At 47.3% G+C, this 18,542-nt stretch overlaps 1 protein-coding gene across 3 annotated transcripts; it reads left to right on the forward strand.

Moving 5' to 3' along the window:
• The first annotated feature begins 458 nt into the window (after positions 1 to 458).
• Positions 459 to 14,233, forward strand: Tmem11 (transmembrane protein 11). 3 transcript variants are annotated; one of them, XM_048448137.3, is made up of 3 exons: positions 459 to 602; positions 3,438 to 3,727; positions 13,338 to 14,233. In XM_048448137.3, exons 2-3 carry the CDS (start codon positions 3,714 to 3,716, stop codon positions 13,852 to 13,854), a joined length of 531 nt encoding a protein of 176 aa, XP_048304094.1. In that variant the 5' UTR covers positions 459 to 602; positions 3,438 to 3,713; the 3' UTR covers positions 13,855 to 14,233. The 3 variants fall into 3 exon arrangements, with proteins under 3 accessions (XP_048304094.1, XP_048304093.1, XP_087766671.1); XM_087910545.1 differs by lacking the exon at positions 459 to 602 and adding an exon at positions 1,192 to 1,207; XM_048448136.3 differs by lacking the exon at positions 3,438 to 3,727 and having other exon boundaries at positions 461 to 602.
• Positions 14,234 to 18,542: the final 4,309 nt, after the last annotated feature.

Raw genomic sequence — 18,542 nt, forward strand, 5'->3', positions numbered from 1 at the left:
TGGAGAGGGGGGCAGTCGATACTGCATAAACAGGGGTAACCTGGGGGCGCACGAGTTCTAGTCTGCAGATGAGAAGAGAGAAACGGAGGAGGTTAAACTGCTCAAGCCATGGTAAAGTGTGAGACAGGGGAAACCTAGGCCCCCGGCGGCCCGAGGCCACAGTGAAGGGCAAGAAGGCTGAGGCCAAGGGTTGGGCCTCTCGGGCCGTGAGGGCGGGGTCGCCGCGCGAAGCGCTCTGGGAGTAGTAGGCGCTTTCTTTCCGCTCTCCTTCGGTCACACGCACTGGGCGCCCAAGGACGTTCAGGCGGTGGGCGCAGCAACTCGCACACTGCGACCGAGAGACTCTTTCCTCAGGCAGAGCCCACCTTTTGCCCTCTTGCGCGCGGCAGTTTGCAGCAGGCTTCCGGCGCGCAGCATTGTGGGTATTGTAGTCCTCTCGCAGCCTCCCACTGCGTACGAGCAGCTCACCGGACTACGTTTCCCTTCGGCCTGCGCGCGCCCCGAGCCGCGTCGGCGCCAGCCCCCGACAAACCGAGAGTCTCCAAGATGGCCGCGTGGGGAAGGAGGCGTCTGGGTCCGGGCGGCGGTGGCTCCCGAGAGAGGTGAGCTAGGCTCGCGCCTGCGGGCGGCTGCCGACCTTAGAGTCGGCGAAGCTTCTGTGCTACGCGCGACTCCGAATAGTGTGCCTGCTCCGCGCGGGGCCCAGTTCGCGGGGCCCTGGTGTGGGAGGAGCAGTCCGGCACGACGGCCGGGGAGCGCGGGGAGCTCGACTAGGAGGGGTGGCGGCTCGCGATAGGCGGTCCGTGAGCCGAGGTTGAGCGACTCCCAAGGCCGCGAAGCTGTCTACGGAGCGGCGTGCAGGCTTTGGGCCGCTGGTTCGCGCACGTGGCTGTATGGGCCTGGACGCCGGACGTGGCGTGGAGGGGCTCCTGGAAGGGGAGGAGGGCAGAGGTTCGCCGGGCGGTGTGCTGCTTGGGGCGTTTGCTGAAAGCAGCCGCGTGCCGCCGGGCGCGCCTCCAAAGGCCTGCGCTTGGACGCCTTCGGAGCGGGCCGTCATCGCCACTCCTGAGGGTTCTCTGCAAGCGGTTCGGCCCTAAGTCCTTTAAAGTGACCTTTTCTACTGGAGGCGTTTGGGGGCGCTAGGGGTTTGTTTCTTCCCGGTGATTGCCCGAAGATGAGAGTAGTTGGCGTGTTTCATGTTGAACTTGTAGGTTTTTCCTTCTGGGAAGTATTTTTAGCTAATAGGTTACTAGAAACTATTCAGCCACTAGAAGTTTGGGGAGAGGGGTACTGTATATCGGTGAAACTACTAAACTGCTCAGTTCGTTTTGCAGAAGCCTTCGCATTTTACTGTGGGTGGCAGTTGAAAAGTAAACCTGGCTATATTTTCCTTTTCCGATGGATACTGTTAAACAAAAGTTCTGTCTCAACTAATCTGCATTGTTCGTTTTTGACTGGTGCATCCCATGTTCCTTGCTGTTGCCTGCCTGCAGAGCTTTCCCATCCCACACGATTCTTCCTGCTTGGCAGTAGTTGGTTATTGAGTTTACTTATGAAAGATAATCTAGCCTTCATTTACCGTTCCTTGGGAAAGCAGTGGCAAGGAGTGGTTTTTCTAACTTTCACTTCTTAGATAAGAACACCAAAAGTGACCATTTTGTTGTTTTCATGCCCTTAAACCCTAAGGAACACTTTCAGGATATTTAATTTCAGCCCCTTAGTAACAGGAAAGAACCTTCCCAGAAGACCCAGTGTCAGATAAAGATACTTTTACTACTATTTTTTTTTTTTTTTTTTTTTTAGTGTCAGGATCTCTCTATGTAGTTCTAGCTGTTCTGCAACTTTATAGACAAGGTTGGCCTTGAACTCACAGAGCTAAGTCTGCCTCTGCCTCCCAAGTGCTGGGATTAAAGGTGTGGGTTACCACACCCTACTATACTATACTTTTACTCTGAGGTACAGACTGAAAGGGCCACACACGGGTACCTCAAGCATGGGACAAGAGCCTTGTGCTGGATAGCCTACCTAAAAAAATAAATACAAAGAACTTTTTTTCCTTTGACTTGAAGCAAATATTAATTTAAACCAGTTTGTCAGCCAGCCACCCATAATAGGAGTCCAGTCCCCGATTGAGCTTCAACAGCTTTTAAGGGGATTTAAATCAAATGCGGACAGGTTTCACTGTAAAACTAGATAGTAGCTGACTCTCTTTAGAACAACTTCTGTTTAGTTCCTCACCTGAGAACTTGACTAATTGAGGTTATCTGCATGGGTCCTGTAGGTGTACAGGTGACCTTTGGCCAGGAACTGCGGGTTCTACCCATGCATGCAGATGTTGTGTCTGCCAGGAATGGGGCATCAGATTTTATGATATGAGAGTTACTACCATCTGCCCTCCTGGTGGGTAATGTGTAGTGACTGGAGGCTTACCCCTCTTTCTGCCTTTGTGGGAGGGCCATTGCCAAAGGACTTAATCTCAGGATCCCATCTCCTTAAGGCCCTCCCTCTCTGAGCGGTGTATGGAAACATAACTCCCCCTGGCTAGCAAGCTGACTTCTGGGCATACCTCCATTCCTGCTCACTTGGTGGCCTGACTGGGTGAAACAGACCAGAATAATTGTATGCTCAGCACCGTTGATTGTGAGGACTGAGTGTATTATTGGCTCTCATGACACAAGTAAACTGTTTATGGTTCCTAAGTGACTTTGTTCCATGTCACATTTAGACTGACTCAAATTTCAGCTTCATGTTAAGAGTACTTCAGAGCCACGCGGCAGTGGTGCACGCCTTTAATCTCAGCACTCAGGAGGCAGAGGCAGGCAGATCTCTGTGAGTTCTAGGCCAGCCTGGTCTACAAGAGCTAGTTCCAGGACAGGCTCCAAAGCTACAGAGAACCGTCTTGAGAAACAAAAGGTACTTAAGAGTTGTACACACCTTGCCGCCTGCCCTCTGCTGAAACTGAAGGAGCTGCTGTGTGGTTTGTGGCAAGGGCTGGAGTGGGTATTGCTTTGTACAGACATATTTGCCAGTGGCTGCATACTCGAGCATATGCTGTATTTAATTCCTTGCTTGATGCCAGTTGGCAGCTTAGTGTGCAGTGGTTCTTGCTTTGCCTGCTTCTTAATTCCAGAAACACAGACTAGTACTAGAGCTGAGTGACAGCCATTGCAGCAGTTGAGTAGCTGCTAGCCATACATATATGATGATTACAATGACATTAAAATTAAATACAATGAAGAGTTTAGCTCTTAAATCACAGACCATGTTTTAGGTGCCCAGTACTCACTTTGAGCTAATGGCTAAGCATAGAGAAAAGTTTTCCATCAGCTCAGTAAGTAGCTAGGGACAGTGCTGATCTAGACTGCAATTGGAGGGGGAAAGGAGCAAACTGAGAGCTGCTTATGTGTTGATTTTTCTCTCCACTCCATTAAATCTAGGGAAACAACAGTATTTGTAATGAAGAACATCAAACTCTGAACTGTAACCTGAATTCTTATCCAAAATTGAGCATACTGACAGCGATTACAGCAAACAGATTGCCGTTTGTCCTGCTGGCCTCTTTGAGGCACACTTACCCGTCTAGGAAAGCAGAGCAGGTATCTGTATTCTGCCACCTGTGTGCCAGCCTGGACCAGCTCTCAGACAGCCCTGCCTATCCTTTCTTGGGCTTCTTGGTGCTGCTCTCAGGGCCCCTGAGCATCCCTGAGATCTCCATGATTGTTGGAATGTGAGTATAGCCCTGCACTCTGAATTCCTTTTTTTTTTTTTTTTTCTGATCTTATGAAGAGACTTGATCTGTGTCTGATACAGGACAGCCTGAGATATTCAAGCTTTCTTCTCCTGTTCTGTGCATTTGTTAAGCAGTCAGTTTTTACGGTGTTCCCTCCACATCCTTTCCTCTTCCTCTTGGAAGACTATGTTGTATTTGTGATTACAGGGATCCAAGGTCCCAAGGGTCATGTAGAGTTAGTGCCTACTCCACCTAAAAAGCCATGTGGACAGGTTGGTTTACATTTCTGGGGTGATAGACCCTCCCTTTCTGTTCTGATCTTCCCTTTTAGAGCTAGGGACTCCAGGAATTTGAGGCATTCCACATTTTAAATCTTAAAAGAGGTTCCCATGCTGGCTTGGGTATATGGCAGTTTTCTTTTCTCCTGGTCTGGATGAGGTAAGCAGGCCTGGGTCATACATCAGAGTTTCTTACTCTATAGCCCCTGTGTGAGGGTCAGGGCTCTGCTAGCTCTGTTGGCTAGTGAGAGGTGACAGTGCCTATGGTTGAGCCACATGTTCTGCTCACAGATCTGAATGTGTAAGTTGACCACTGTGCTATGGTCCAGCCTTTGGGCTGTATTTCTGATGTCCTGGGTTTTACTCAAGCAGTCTGGGCTCCACTTGCCTTGATTTCTTCTTCTGTGGACAAGTCAAGCTCTGCGGGCTCGTCTCAGTGGGTCCCACCTCTGAGAAAGGCAGAGTTGATAGTGTCCAAGAGGAGGAAGGGCTGAGGCCACGTTTGCCTAGCTTGGGTTGAGCATGATTTGTTCTTGAGTGTGTGAAGAGCTGTGGGTGGGATGGGAAGTGTGATTCAGGAGCCAGCATACACAGAGGGAACCTTCTTACTGCCTCCTGGTGCCGACAGCAACTGTAATGGGCACAGAGTTCCTGGGAAAAAGCAGTAGCTCACAAATTTTCCCCGTAGTTCTTCAGATAAAAGCAATGCAGTCTGGCATCTCTGCTCATCATTGGGGTTAACACTAGTTGCCTGTCTGTCAGTGCTTGAAGTCTTGTTGTACCAGAGAAGTTGAGGTTTTTACTTTCTTGAGTAATTAATTTACATTTAAACAGCTATAGATGTTTTACTACTGCCCTCTTTGATTTTTGCACCCAGCCAGATCATTCAGTGCTTTGGGAGACCAGGGAAATTGATTCAGGATAGCAAAGTATTTTGCCCTTGGGCTTAAATGAGAGTAAACTTGAGGGACAACAGAGGGGAAGGCTAGGGGAAGTGGGGCAGGTGGAAGGACAGGAGATATTCATATAATAATAATTGTAAGAACACAAGATTTGTGGGGTTTTGGTTTTGGATGTTTTTGTTTGGTTTTTCAAGGCAGGATTTCTCTGTGTAGCCCTGGCCATCATGGGACTCACTCTGTAGACCAAGTTTACCATCGGAGTGCTGGAATTAAAGGCGTGCACCACTGCCAGGCAAGATTTGTTTCAATGGTTTGTTCAAGTGGGTGCCTGGGGCATCCAGAAGAAACCATTTGATCTTGAAATTGGAGTTGCAGGTGGTTGTGAGCCACCTCATGTGGGTGTTGGGAATTGGTGTTCTCTGCAAGGGCAGCACTATTGTGACAGTTAAGGGTCTCCTCATCCTACAGTCCTGCTGAGAAGAGGATGGTTCTGTTTCCTTGTTTCATTCACGCAAACTCTGTGATATTTGGTGGGGATAGGGTCTCTCCAGACCCAGAGGAATGCAATCTGACGTTATGCTTCCTAGGCCCCAGATTCCCAGGCAGGGTTCAGATGGGAACTCACATCTAAACTAGCAACTGGTATTCGTTTGGGGTTTTTTTTTTTTTTTTTTTGGTTTTTATTTTGTTTTTTTAAACAGCTGAGGATGTCTTCTTCATCAAGGCATCCCCCATCTAACACTCCCTGGGAGTGACAAGTTCCCAAGAATGTTTGTAATGAGGGATAGGAAGAGAAAATCTTGTGACATTTAAGGTATCTGGGACCTGAAAATAGTCAGTGGTCAGGTTGCTTTTCTGCTTTGTTTTGCGTTTTTTGACACAGGGTCTTTCAAGGTAGCCCAAACTGTCCTGGAACTCACTATGTAGACCAGGCTACTTTTTGCTCTGAAAACATGATCACTTGTACAGTTTCTTATGATACTGCATTCTACCTCCGCCCCCAGGTCCAGAAAACCCATTTCTGGCTAACCAAACATAACTTTCTGGGAATGAAAGAATGCACCGTGGTGGCGCACGCCTTTAATCCCAGCCCTCGGGAGGCAGAGGCAAGTGTATCCCCGTGAGTTCGAGGCCAGCCTGGTCTACAAGAAACCTGTTTCGAAGAACCAAAAAAAAAAAAAAAAACCCCAAGAATGCAGAAAGATCAAACAATTGACCTTGTGCCGCAGACAGGGAGACCCATACTAGGCTATTTCAAAGGGAACCCAACACTTTGCTCCTGTGAGAGATCTCCCTGTGGTCTGGAGACTGAGAAGCTCTTCAGCTTCAGTGTTGGGAATACAAATGCCAAGTGGAGAGATGGCTCAACTAAATTTATGAGCACTGGCTACTCTTCAGAGGACCTATGTTTAATTCCAGCATCCCTGGTTATTGTAGGGAGGCCGCTTGTTGGTTCACGGCTGCTTAGCCCCAAAATAATCACACAGAACTCTGTTCTTTTGTGTCTAGGATTCCTTTCCAAGCTGTCTAAGGTTTTATGTGGATTTTAGTCCACCATGTTGGTGTGCCATTTGTTGGAGGAGGCCGCTTGTTTGTTCCCAGCCACTTAGCCCCAAAATAATCACATAGAAACTATTATTTAAGTCACTGCTTGGCCCATTAACTCTAACTTTTTATTGGCTAACTCTTACTTGTTGATTTTAACCCATTTCTATTAATCTGTGTATCGCCATGTGGCTGTGGCTTACTGGCTAAAGTTTTGTCGGGCTCTGGCAGGGCTACGTGGTTTCTCTCTAACCCCATCCTTCTTTTTTCCATCATTCAGTTTAGTTGTTGTGTCCCGTCTCCTGTCTCCCCCCACCCTTGTGCCTCTATTCCCTGCACAGGCTCAAGACAGTTTCTTATTTGTTTGTTTGTTTATTATGTATACAGTGTTCTGTCTCCATGTATGCCTGCATGCCAGAAGAGGGCACCAGATCTCACTGCAGATAGTTGTGATCCACCATGTGGTTGCTGGGAATTGAACTCAGGACCTCTGGAAGAGCAGCCAGTGCTCTTAACCGCTGAGCCATCTCTCCAGCCCCCAGGACAGTTTCTTTATTCATTAATGGTAATCACAACATACAGAGGGAAATCTCATATCACATGGTTTCCCCTTGGGTTACTGTACACATGATACACCAACATACATGTAGGCAAAACTTTCATACATAAAAGATAAAATATATTCCTATATATGTGTGTTTTAAAAATACGGTCTTAAAACTGGAGAGATGGCTTAGTGTTTTAAAAAGATATATTCTTGCAGAGGACCTGAGTCTAGTTCCTAGCACCCACATCAGGCAGCTTACAACTGCTTGTAACTCCAGCTCCAGGGGGCAGCACTAACCTCAGATACATGCACATATACAGACTACACACATAGACATAAATAAACAATAATTTTTAAAAATCGGTTTTGGCTCAATAGTTAAAAGTGATGTGATAGTTGTGATAGCACATACCCCTCATCCCAGTGTTTGAGAGACAGTTACATAGTGAGGCCAGGTCTGAACACAAACAAAAGGCAGCTTGACCACTGGCTCTGCTATACATTTTCAGGGCCCAGACACCGTAATTGCCACAATAGTTTTTCTCTTCTGTCCCTCATTACAAACATATTTCTTGGGCACCTGCTTCATTCAGGCGGAGCTACATAGGGATGCTTTGATGGGAATGGCTTCAGTTGTTTAAAAAAAGAAACAAGCACCAGTTTCTAACCTAGGTGTGAGTTTCCATTTGAACCCTGCCTGGGAATCTGGGGCCTAGGAAGTGGAACATCAGGTTGAGTTCTAGGTCTAAAGAGATATCACCCACCACCCCATCTCACCCCCAGGATACAAAATTGTCCTCCTCTTAGCAGGATTGTGGGATGAGGCCAGTATAACAAACTAGGAGACCCTGGGAGCTTGCTTCTGTGACTTTAGGCACAGAACAGATCCCAGGGTGGGAGGTTAGCCACTTGTTGCTTGCTTGTTACCAGTCCCACTGGTATCTGGTCTCTGCTAAGGGTTAAAGATTGTTGATTTTGTTTTGTTGTGAGACAGGGTCTCCTGTGACCAGGCTTGCGTTGAACTTGATATGTAGCAGAGGTTACCCTGGGCTTCCACAAGTACCCTCTCCACCATGCCACATTCCCAGCTTGATTTTAGTTTAGTTTCTTCTTGGGAAAGGAGTCTTGCTATGTATCCAGACTGGCTTGGAACGCACAATTGTCTTTTTATATTTGTTGAGTTTTTGTTTTGTTTTGAAGCAGGGTTTCTCCTTGTGGCCCTAGCCATCCTGAAACTCGCTCTATAGACCAGACTGCCCTCAAACTCAAGAGATCTGCTTGCCTTAGCCTTCTGGATAGCTGGTACTACAATTATGTTCCTACCATGGCCAGTTAAGATTTTTCTTTTTAAGAAAAATTTGTTTTCTATTATGAAAGAAGCATGGACTGGGGAGGTATTTCGAGTGGGTAAGAGTGCTTGTGTTGCAAGCATGAGTACTTGAGTTCAAATTCTTAGCACTCACATAAAAGACTGGGCATGACTGTGTATACCTGCTCCCTCAGCATTTGGAGGGGCCAGCAGAGAGATGGGTAGATTCTCAAGACTTGTTAGCCAACCAGCCTAGTCATATGGCAAACTTCTGGTTTGGTGGTGTTAGAAATGGGTCTGGGGTCTCAGGGAAATGACCATACAGTGGGAAGAAGGGTGTCCAGCTGCATATCAAGCAGATATGCAGGCAAACATAGGCAGCAGAACCTCATATTCTTACGGCATCTGGTAATGTAAACATAACACTGATAAGGGAAGTGTAATTTTTGAGGACAGGAGGCACATACTTTGATCTTAATCAAATGTTAGGTATGGGTTTGTCAGCACAGCTCTAGAACTAGAAAGAGTAAGCTCACAGGCAGGTCCCCATGGGGGGGAGAGCAAAGCCAAGCCCAGGACAAAAGATGCTGGTGCAGCTAATATGAAAACTTCCTTTGTTTCATTCACTCCTCTGACAGAAAAGACAGCACATTTTACTTAAGTTCCACAAGTGCCTGGCAACTCTGGGTATTTGTCCAAAAGAATTGAAAACAGGGCTACAGAAGTGGCTCAGAGGTTAAGAGCACTGACTGACTGACTGCTCTTCCAGAGGACCTGGGTTCATTTCCCAAGATCTGACGTGTGTGTGCGCGTGCAAAATACCAATGCACATAAAATAAAAATAAATTTAAAAAAATTGAAAACAGGAAGTGGTGTGGGCAAATAGATGGCTCAGCAGGTAAAAATAACCCTAGAACCCACATAAGGATAGGAGAGCCGATATCTGTGAGTTATCCCGTGACTTCCATGCATGTCCACTTATACAAAACAACGAAGTATTAGCCAGACTTGATGGGTGTACACCTTTAATCCTAGCATTCAAGAGGCAGAGTTCAAGGCCGGCCTTGTCTATATAGCAAGTTCCAGAACAACTAGGGTTATAAAGTGAGACCCTGTCTCCAAAAGAAGTAAAACCTACCAAAAAGAGGTGCCAGGGCCATGATATTAGGGACTGATTCAGTGGGTCTGACTTTGGATTTACACCTTATGGAGATTAGTTGTATAATAATGTAACTATATTTAACAAGGCACTAAATTTAGTTATGTATATTTTATCACAGATAATAATAAAACTTGTGCTTAAGCCAAACTGGCCTGTTGACCCACATCTTTAATCACAGAACTCAGGAGGCAGCCAGATCCCTGTGAGTTCAAGACCAGCCAGTGATACTGTGTTTGCAACAACAAGAATCAAAAAAAAACAAACCTTGTACTTACCACTTAACTGCCTTGCTCCACATAGTCCCCTCAAGTGGAGACCATCTTGCTCCTTGCTTATGAAGCCTAATTTCCTTACTCTTCATAGTTGACAGTTGAAGACAGGCTTGAATGACAGAGCTTACTAGTTTTGTACCAAGTGACTCATGAGAGGAACCTGCTGCTTGCACCCCCATTACAGGGTGCCGTGCCGTCCTCTGCCTGGGTAGTGGGCAGCCCGGTTAGTTCTTTCTCACTTAGCAAGCACCAGCTCTTGAACAGGTGTTTTTAGTCTTAAGAAGATTGACATTTGAGATTTGACCTTGGGTGGGGGTAAGACAGGGATTACAGAACCCTCTGTACAGCCTGCCAGACATTCTCAGGGCACCTGTATCCCAGAGAGGACAGAATATGGACTTTAGAGTTTTCCTTATAACTGGCTGCAGTGCCAGCATTTCCAAGTGACTCCTCTGCTAACTATCCCTCTCCCCTTCCTAACGCTGGTTAACCTGGGCAGACCCCGTGACCTGAGGTCTTGGAGCAAGGTTGCCACCTGCTTCACTGAAGGCTCAGGATAGAGTGACCTCTCACCCAGTGTCAGCATAGTGCATGGCACAGTGTTCCTCCCCCCACCCCTCTTTCTTTCTGAGACAAAATTTTGCTGTAGCTTTGGAGCCTGTCCTGGAACTAGCTATCTCTGTAGACCAGGCTGGCCTCAAACTCACAGAGGTCCACCTGCCTCTGCCTCCCAAGTGCTGGCCTTAAAGGCATGTACCTCCACCACCCAGCTACACAGTGTTCTTAATTAAGTTCCAGAGGTTGGACCAGGTGTAGGATCAAAGGCCATTTAATGAAAAGTGACTCCCTTTCCTTCTCCTGGCCACCCAGTTCCCTCCTAATGATAGCTTTATTCTCAGACCTCCTTGCCTCCTAGATATTCAGGTGCTTTTATATAAACAGGTAGATAACTAAAATAACACCCTACATGGGCTAAGGAGATGGTTCTGTGGATAAAATGCTCGCTCTGCTTGCAGGAGGGGCACCCAGATGAAAACTGAATGTGGCAGCCTGTAACCCCAGCTGGGAAGGGAAGAGGCAAGTGGATTCCTGAAGCCAGTCTAGCCAATTGGCAAACTTCAGGATCAGTGAGAGACCCTGTGTGAAAAAATAAAATGGAGTGGGTGGTGGTGCAGGCCTTTAATCCCAGCATTTAAGGCAGAGCTGGCTGATCTGAGTTTCATGACGAGGGCTACACAGAGGAACCTTGTCTCAAAAAAAAAAAAAAAAACCCAGAAGAAAAAACCACCACACCAGCTATGGTTTGTTTGCAGGACTCCCTCCTACCAGCATAACAAAGTAAGGTGCTGGCATCTTGTCTGATCCCATGCACTTCAACATAGGGGACCTGAGTTTCATGAATGATTGGTTTAGGCGTTACCATTTTCTTCCTGGAAAAACTTTTCTAAAGGTTCTATCATCCCAAAGGATGCCCAGGACTGCTTTTCTTAAATGACTGTTCCTGTAGAATTGATGTCTCTGGTAACTCCAGAGACTCCTGCTGGTACTCCTGCTTCCTCTGTTTACTTGCTTTGCTTTTGTTTCATGCTGTATAGTTGGGCCAAGTCCAGAGTGGGTGGGAAAGGGCGTTGGTGAGCATGTCTACAGAATCAGCCCAGTACATGAGGATTGGGTGGGCACAGCTATGTCTATAACTGCTGCAAGCAGTTCACAAAGCTGCCTGCAGTGAGGACCTGTGAGAGTCTTGACCCTCTGACTTACGGCTCTTGACTGGCTGTATTTGCTTCACGTCACCCCATATTATGGACCACCGGCCTTGTGTTTCCAGGCATGTCTGTCTATAATCATGAACATGCCCATTCATCTGTCTTGACAAATAGCAAGAACTGGGCTCTCTCAGCCTCACCTGGGTAGACTGGGTGCCAGCTAGGCATGCAGAAGGTGCTGGGGACTGGCCAGGCGGAGGTCAGAAGTGTTATCTTCCTAGTGATACGTTTTTAAGACAAGCAATCTGTCAGAGGTGCTGAGTGTGCTTTACTGACACAAATTGTTTCACTGTGTTCAGGCTGGCCACATGCCTACAGGGTAGAGAAGGCCATGAAACTAAAGTTGGCTGGCATTGTAAGGGCACCGCAGTCCCAGCTTGAACCTACATTTTGCCTTGAGTGTTTCACGGGGGAGAGGGCTTGCCTCAGATTCTCTGTGCACAAGAATGTGCCCTATGTCCACTTTGAAAGCAGGCAGGACTTGTGAATGACTTGGACATAGCTCTGCCTAGAGTCATGGTTTCATAGATAGACATATAAATTGGCACTTTGACTTTTATTGGCTTATGGCCATGAGATCACAAAGGAATCTCTTGACCAGGAGTGCACACACTTAAAGAATCTCTTACCCAGCCAGGTGATGGTGGCACACACCTTTAAATCCCAGCACTTGGGAGGCAGAGACAGGCAGATCTCTGTCTTATAGGCCAGCGTGGTCTATAAGAGCTAGTTCTAGGACAGCTACTGCTGTTATACAGAAAAACCCCTACCTGTTGTTGTTTTTGAGGCGGGGTTTCCCTGTGCAACTCAAAATGACCTAGACCTCTTATCCTCCTGGCTCAGGCTCCTGAATGTTGGTATTGCAAGCTTGTGCCACCTTGTCTGGTCTCAACTCTTTGACCCCTTCCTCAAGCTTACTTTTTGGCTAACAGTGTCTGAAAATAAGTGTGTCTTGTTGTGAACAAACTGCAGGCGTCCTGCTCACCTTCCTCCCCTTGCAATGTGCTCTAGATGGAGCACATCTCCACAGAAGACCTTAATGGAGGGGAAATACTGCTCTCCTGTTGGGATCTTCAGCACCCTGGGAGGTCTCAGGCAGCACGCAGCATAGCATGCCAGTGGACAGGCTGTTTTGGCCATGTCCCATGCTGTGGCTTCTTTTTATTTTTGTGGTGATAGGGTGAGGTCAGGGGCCCTGTGCAGACTAGGCAAGCTCTGCCTCTGAGCCATCTCCATTCCCCATGCTGAGGCTTCTAGTTCCACCCCAGAGAATAGCGTTCTCCCTGGTGCACAGCTGATTAGAGGCATATGATTTAATTAATCCTTACCTGAGCCCAGTTTAATTACAGTCACTGTTTGGGGGTAAAGCATTTGCATTGCCTGAATCCAAGCCAGTGCTCTTTTTTTTTTAATTTTTTTTATTAAGGGGTGCTGGTCTGGGTATGGGGTTCCCCCCAACACTCCACCCTGTACTGGTAGTACAGTTTGATAAGGGGGAAGTATTTTCGAGACAGTCTTGTAACTGTAGTTCTGGTTGTGTGGAACTCATTGTGTTGACCAGACTGGCTTTGAACTCAGAGATCTGCCTGCCTCTGCCTCAAGTATTGGGATCAAAAAAAAAACCACGCCAGGCCACCTTTGTGACCTTTTTGTTTCACTGTTTCTTTGGGGGGGGGGAATTGCTGTCTTGTGGGTTGGGTTCTGAAGCAAATGAACCCGTAAGTGGGATAACCTTGAGGCTGAGGCAAACACTTGTCCAAACCCCACATATCCAAATAAGTTAGACTGTTCAACCTAACCTCCTTGTCTTTTTCCCTCCACTAAAGGGTTAGCCTGTCAGCCACAGACTGCTACATAGTGCATGAAATCTACAGTGGGGAGAATGCCCAGGACCAGTTTGAGTATGAGCTGGAGCAGGCGCTGGAAGCCCAGTACAAGTACATTGTGATAGAGCCCACTCGAATTGGAGATGAGACAGCACGTTGGATCACTGTGGGCAATTGCCTACACAAGACGGCCGTGTTGGCTGGCACTGCCTGCCTCTTCACCCCATTGGCACTGCCCCTGGATTACTCCCACTACATCTCCCTGCCCGCTGGTGTGCTGAGCCTGACCTGCTGTACCCTCTATGGGATCTCCTGGCAGTTTGACCCTTGCTGCAAGTACCAGGTGGAGTATGATGCCTATAAACTGTCCCGCCTGCCTCTGCATACGCTCACCTCCTCCACACCAGTGGTGCTGGTTCGGAAGGACGACCTGCACAGAAAGAGATTGCACAACACAATAGCACTGGCTGCCCTGGTGTACTGTGTAAAGAAGATTTATGAGCTCTACGCTGTATGACTGCAGGAGAGTGGGACGCGAAGCAGAACCACAGGGCCTACAGGACTCAGATCCCTACAGCAGCACCTTGGGTTTTCTCCGTGAGGCAACAGCACCTGCGAAAGTGTTTGGTTTAATACATGTTATTTTTAAACAAAAATAACAGATCATGGGTATGCCAAGGGTTTATTCCGCTCATTACAATAAGATGTCTATTTCCATAACCCAGGAGTGGGTCCCAGACTGTGGAAGTCTGACTGGGCAGTGGAATATGGATGGAGCCAACGCTACTTACTGAGGGGTGTGAACTTGCTGTGGGGGTGTCTTAAGTATATTGTTTAACTATACCATTCAGAAGCCAACCAGAAGCTATTGACCATTAAAATTATGAGAATTTCAACTTCTGTTCTCTCTTTATATGCCTATGTCTGCAGCTGCTGCTGTATATGGGACAGGCACGTGCTGCAGACACCCTGCTGCTGCAACTTGATCTTATATTCTGCCGAAAAGAGAATGCACAACATAGTAGGACTAGCTACCATGGCTTCTGGCCTGCTAGTCTAGTCTAGTCATGGCCTCAGTTGGCTGTTTGCCAGACATAGTAGGATAAGATGGCCTTGATCTTCCTTTGGTTCACCTGGGGATGCCAAGCCCAGAAGCCCTTCTCCAAAGACTGACTTAGGAGAACACAGAAAGCACAAATCTCTGCTATTCCTATGAGTGCCCCAGGCTGTGGGAGATGCTTCTGTTGAGAGCAGTGAGTCTTACAATGTGTTTGGTTTTTGTTGTTGTTTCTGTGGGGTTTTTTGTTTGTTTGTTTGTTTTGGGGGGGGGTTCTGAGGCAGTCTTTTTCGCTGTCCTAAAACTTGCTGTGTAGGCCAGCTGGACCTGGAACTCAGAGATCCTTTGTCTGCCTCCTGGGTGCTGGAATTAAAGCATGTGCCACCACACCCAGCTTTGTGTCTTTTCCTAAGGCTTTCAGTAAGTGGAAAATGATCCCCTGCACAAAGGCTGAGGCATAGCACTTCTGTGGTCTTTAGTAAATAGCCAAGCTAGCTTCTCCACAGGAAGTTCTGACACTGAGCATCGGAAGGGGTCCTAACCTGGATGTAAGGAAAATGAGGTTTTAAAGAACTCCCAGAGGCGATTGGGACATTCGTGATAGAAAAGATCCAGAGTTTGGGCATTATTTTCAAAAGTACAAGAAACTTTGACTTCATCCCAAGCACTGTAGAAATACTGCTGGCTCAGTGAGTGCTCAGTGGTGAGATGATGTTATCTACACAGAGTATTGTTATGTGGCAGTGTGGCTGATCAGGATGGTGAAGAGGTAGCTGCCTTAGCCACAAGCAATCCCAGCTATATCTGGGGCCTGTGAGAGCCCTGAGTGCCTGAAGGTTGGCTCTGAGCCTGATGGGTAAGCACAACCTGGGAGGGGTTTTTGTAACAAGCATCACCTGGTCTGGCTGTGTTCTTTCTGCACATCAGATTGCGGGGGGGTGGGGGGGTGACTGTGGGCTGGGGACCTCATTTCAGCTGAGCAGATGCCCTTGCCCAAAATAGAAACCAGGTACAAACAGCTCCTTCCTATTTCCCAAGCTGCACTGAACAAAGTGACTCTTGTTGAGCGAACTAACCCAGATTCTGAAATGCCATCTTGGTTTGGCCCCTAGCTAGCAGGGTAGAGTTGGGTGTGCCTGGGCTGGGCTCTGAGAGGGGCAGCCTGTGAACCTCACAATATTTTCGCAATAGCTTTCTCTGTTGAGAAGAAAAGCTGCACAGCTTAGACCCTGTTGGAAACCCACCTGATGCAGTTCAGTGTGGTCCTTTTAAGGCATGGGTCATGGAATGAATCTAACAAACCAATCTAGTCTTAACTGTCTACCTACTTAATCTACTTTCAGGAGCAAAAAGCTCTGTAAAGGAGCAGTTAACAGGAAACATGGGGCGCTCCTTCCACTGGTTACACTTCTGATTCAGTGATTGCCCTTGAGCCCATGAGGCATGAGCTTACCCTGTAGGATGGGCAGCAGCTGGGTCGAGAAATACCAGTGACCAGACACCACAAGGTTTAAAGAGCAAAACTGAACTTTGACCACCAGGATACCTTAAGGAATTTCAGGGTAGGGGGCACTTTTCCAGAGAACATGAAGTCAGGAGAGCTGTAGCACTGCAACCTTGGGTGGCAGCTGCTCTCACATTCAGCTACTGGGTGGAAATGTCAGGAATAAAGCTCTTCCAAGAGACCACCAGTTAAGGCAGGCTACGGCTTCCAAGCGTTTAGCTTCCTGGGTGACAGCAGGTAGGAAGAGGAGACTCAGCTCGGCTGCAATAGTCATGTATTATGTAACCTTGATGCTGGTGGTTCTCTTGCCCTCAGACCCCGGGCTTAGATCATCATCTTGCATGGGAAACAAAGGACATGGCTAGTGTTCATGAATGCGCAGGTTACTCGAATCCTTGGTGCCCTCAGGTGTGAGTGAGGACTCTGGTTCTAAGCTGCCTACTACAGTGACTCCTAAACTAACTTCCCTCAACCAGTTTGATGTTCCGTCCTCTGATGACCGAGCGTGCTGTTGCTATGGCTTACCACTTTATTTAATGGAAAGAATGGTAGCTGGACATGACCCTTCTCAGAGTGCCAGCCAACAAGTGTCAGAGAAAGTGTTCTTATTTCCATGCCGGGGCTTGGCCCTTGCTGCAGTTCACTAGGAATATGCTGGGTGCTTTGTAGCTTTGCGCTACCAGGGACTAGGCTGCAGCCCCGGTACATTTGCTACTGGCATCCTCCCTGGCAGGAGGGTGGATGGCACCTGTGGAAGATGGGAGGCCACCTATGATCTGTATCCACAGATCTAATCACCCACTCAACTTCCTTCTCCTGGGGAATTTGAAAGCCTCCAACACTGACCCTAGCTATCTGCAGCCATTTTAATCACCTATCAGGCTCGAGAGAAAAGCACAAGGCACTGGAGAGACAGCTCAGAAGTTAAGCGTACTGGCTGTTCTTCCAGAGGATCCATTCCATTCCTATCACCCACACGGCAGCTTAAAACCTGGCAGTAACTCCGGTCCCAGAAAATCTGATATACCATCTCTGGCCGCCACAGGCAGCAGGCATTGCACATGGTACATAGATATACATGCAGACAAAACAGCTCAACAGTAAGAGGCAAATTAAACATGAAAGGAGGCAAGTATCCTTGTTTGCAAATTCGGTTTCTACATGACTCTAAAGACCACCAGAAAAGTAACTGAAAAGCATCGGTATGAGAGGTTAAAAACCTCTACAAAGAACATTAAAACATTCGAGAAAGAAACTGACTGTGGGGTGGTGGTGAACACCTTTAATCCCAACACTCAGGAGGTGGAGGCAAGTGGATCTGTGAGAGTCCAAGGCCGCCTGGTCTACAAACCGACTGTTCCAGTCTGTCTTGAGAAAAAGTGAAGACAGTAGATGAGGAAAGGACCTCCATTCTCTCTCTCTCTTCTTTTTTTCCTTTTTTGGTTTTTTGAGACAGGGTTTCTCTAGCTTTGGTGCCTGTCCTGGAACTCGCTCTTGTAGACCAGGCTGGCCAGCTAGGACCTCCATTCTTAATGGGCTGGGAGAATTAATGTAAAAATGACTGTTTTGGGTTATGGATGTAGCTCAGTTTGTAAGAGACTGCCTCCTAGCATGCATGAGGCCCTAGGTCTGATCTTTAGCACTCCTTAAGTTGGTACTTTGTGACACATGCATGGAAACCCAGGACTTGAGAAGGAGGGATGGGAGGACTGGGAGTTAAAAGCCACCAGGCAGTGGTGGCGCAGGCCTTTAATCCCAGCACTTGGGAGGCAGAGGCAGGTGGATCCTTGTGAGTTCAAGGCCAGCCTGGTCTACAAGAGCTAATTCCAGTACTGGTCTAAGACTACAGAGAAACCTTGTCTTGAAAAAAAGGGGGGAGTTAAAAGCCGTCCTTACCACAGTGAGTTTGAGGCCAGACTGAGATACAGTCTGGGAGGGAAGGAAGGAAGGAAACTGACCACCATATCAAATGATAGCCACAGAGTCAATGCAATTGCACCAAAATTCAAAAGCCATTCTTAAAAAATACTAGAATAAAAGAGAGAAAGAAAACCTAGATAGCCAAAGTAATCTTAAAAAGAATAAATGTGGGCGGTTATCACCATAAATGAATAAATGACTTCAGTATACAGTGTTCTGTCTGCCTGCCAGAAGAGGGCGACAGATCTCATTATAGATGGTTGTGAGCCACCATGTGGTTGCAAGAATTGAACTCGGGACCTCTGGAAGAACAGCTTAACTTCTGAGCCATCTCTGCAGCCAGCCCCTGACTTCAAGTTATATTACAGAGTCATAGTAACAAAAATGGCACAGTATTGGCATTGAACACAGACATAGATTAATGGAACAAAATAAAAGACACAGATTAAAAGCCATTTTTTTACGAAGATGCCAAGAATGCACAAATGGTGCTGTGAGGCCTGAGCATTCACATGGTCAAGAATGAAACCAGATCTTCATCTCACCCCACACAAGTCAATTCCAAATCAGATACCTCCATGTAAAATGCGAAACTCAAGAAAAAGTAAGGGGTGACAGGGAAGGAAAATAAAACAGCAAATACACTGGGCAGTGGTGGTGCACACCTATAATCCCAGCACTCGGGAGGCAGAGGCAGGCAGATCTCTGTGTTCAAGGCCAACCT

Source organism: Myodes glareolus, chromosome 9, assembly GCF_982192425.1.
Source record: "Myodes glareolus chromosome 9, mMyoGla1.1, whole genome shotgun sequence".
Taxonomy (NCBI): Eukaryota; Metazoa; Chordata; class Mammalia; order Rodentia; family Cricetidae; genus Myodes; species Myodes glareolus.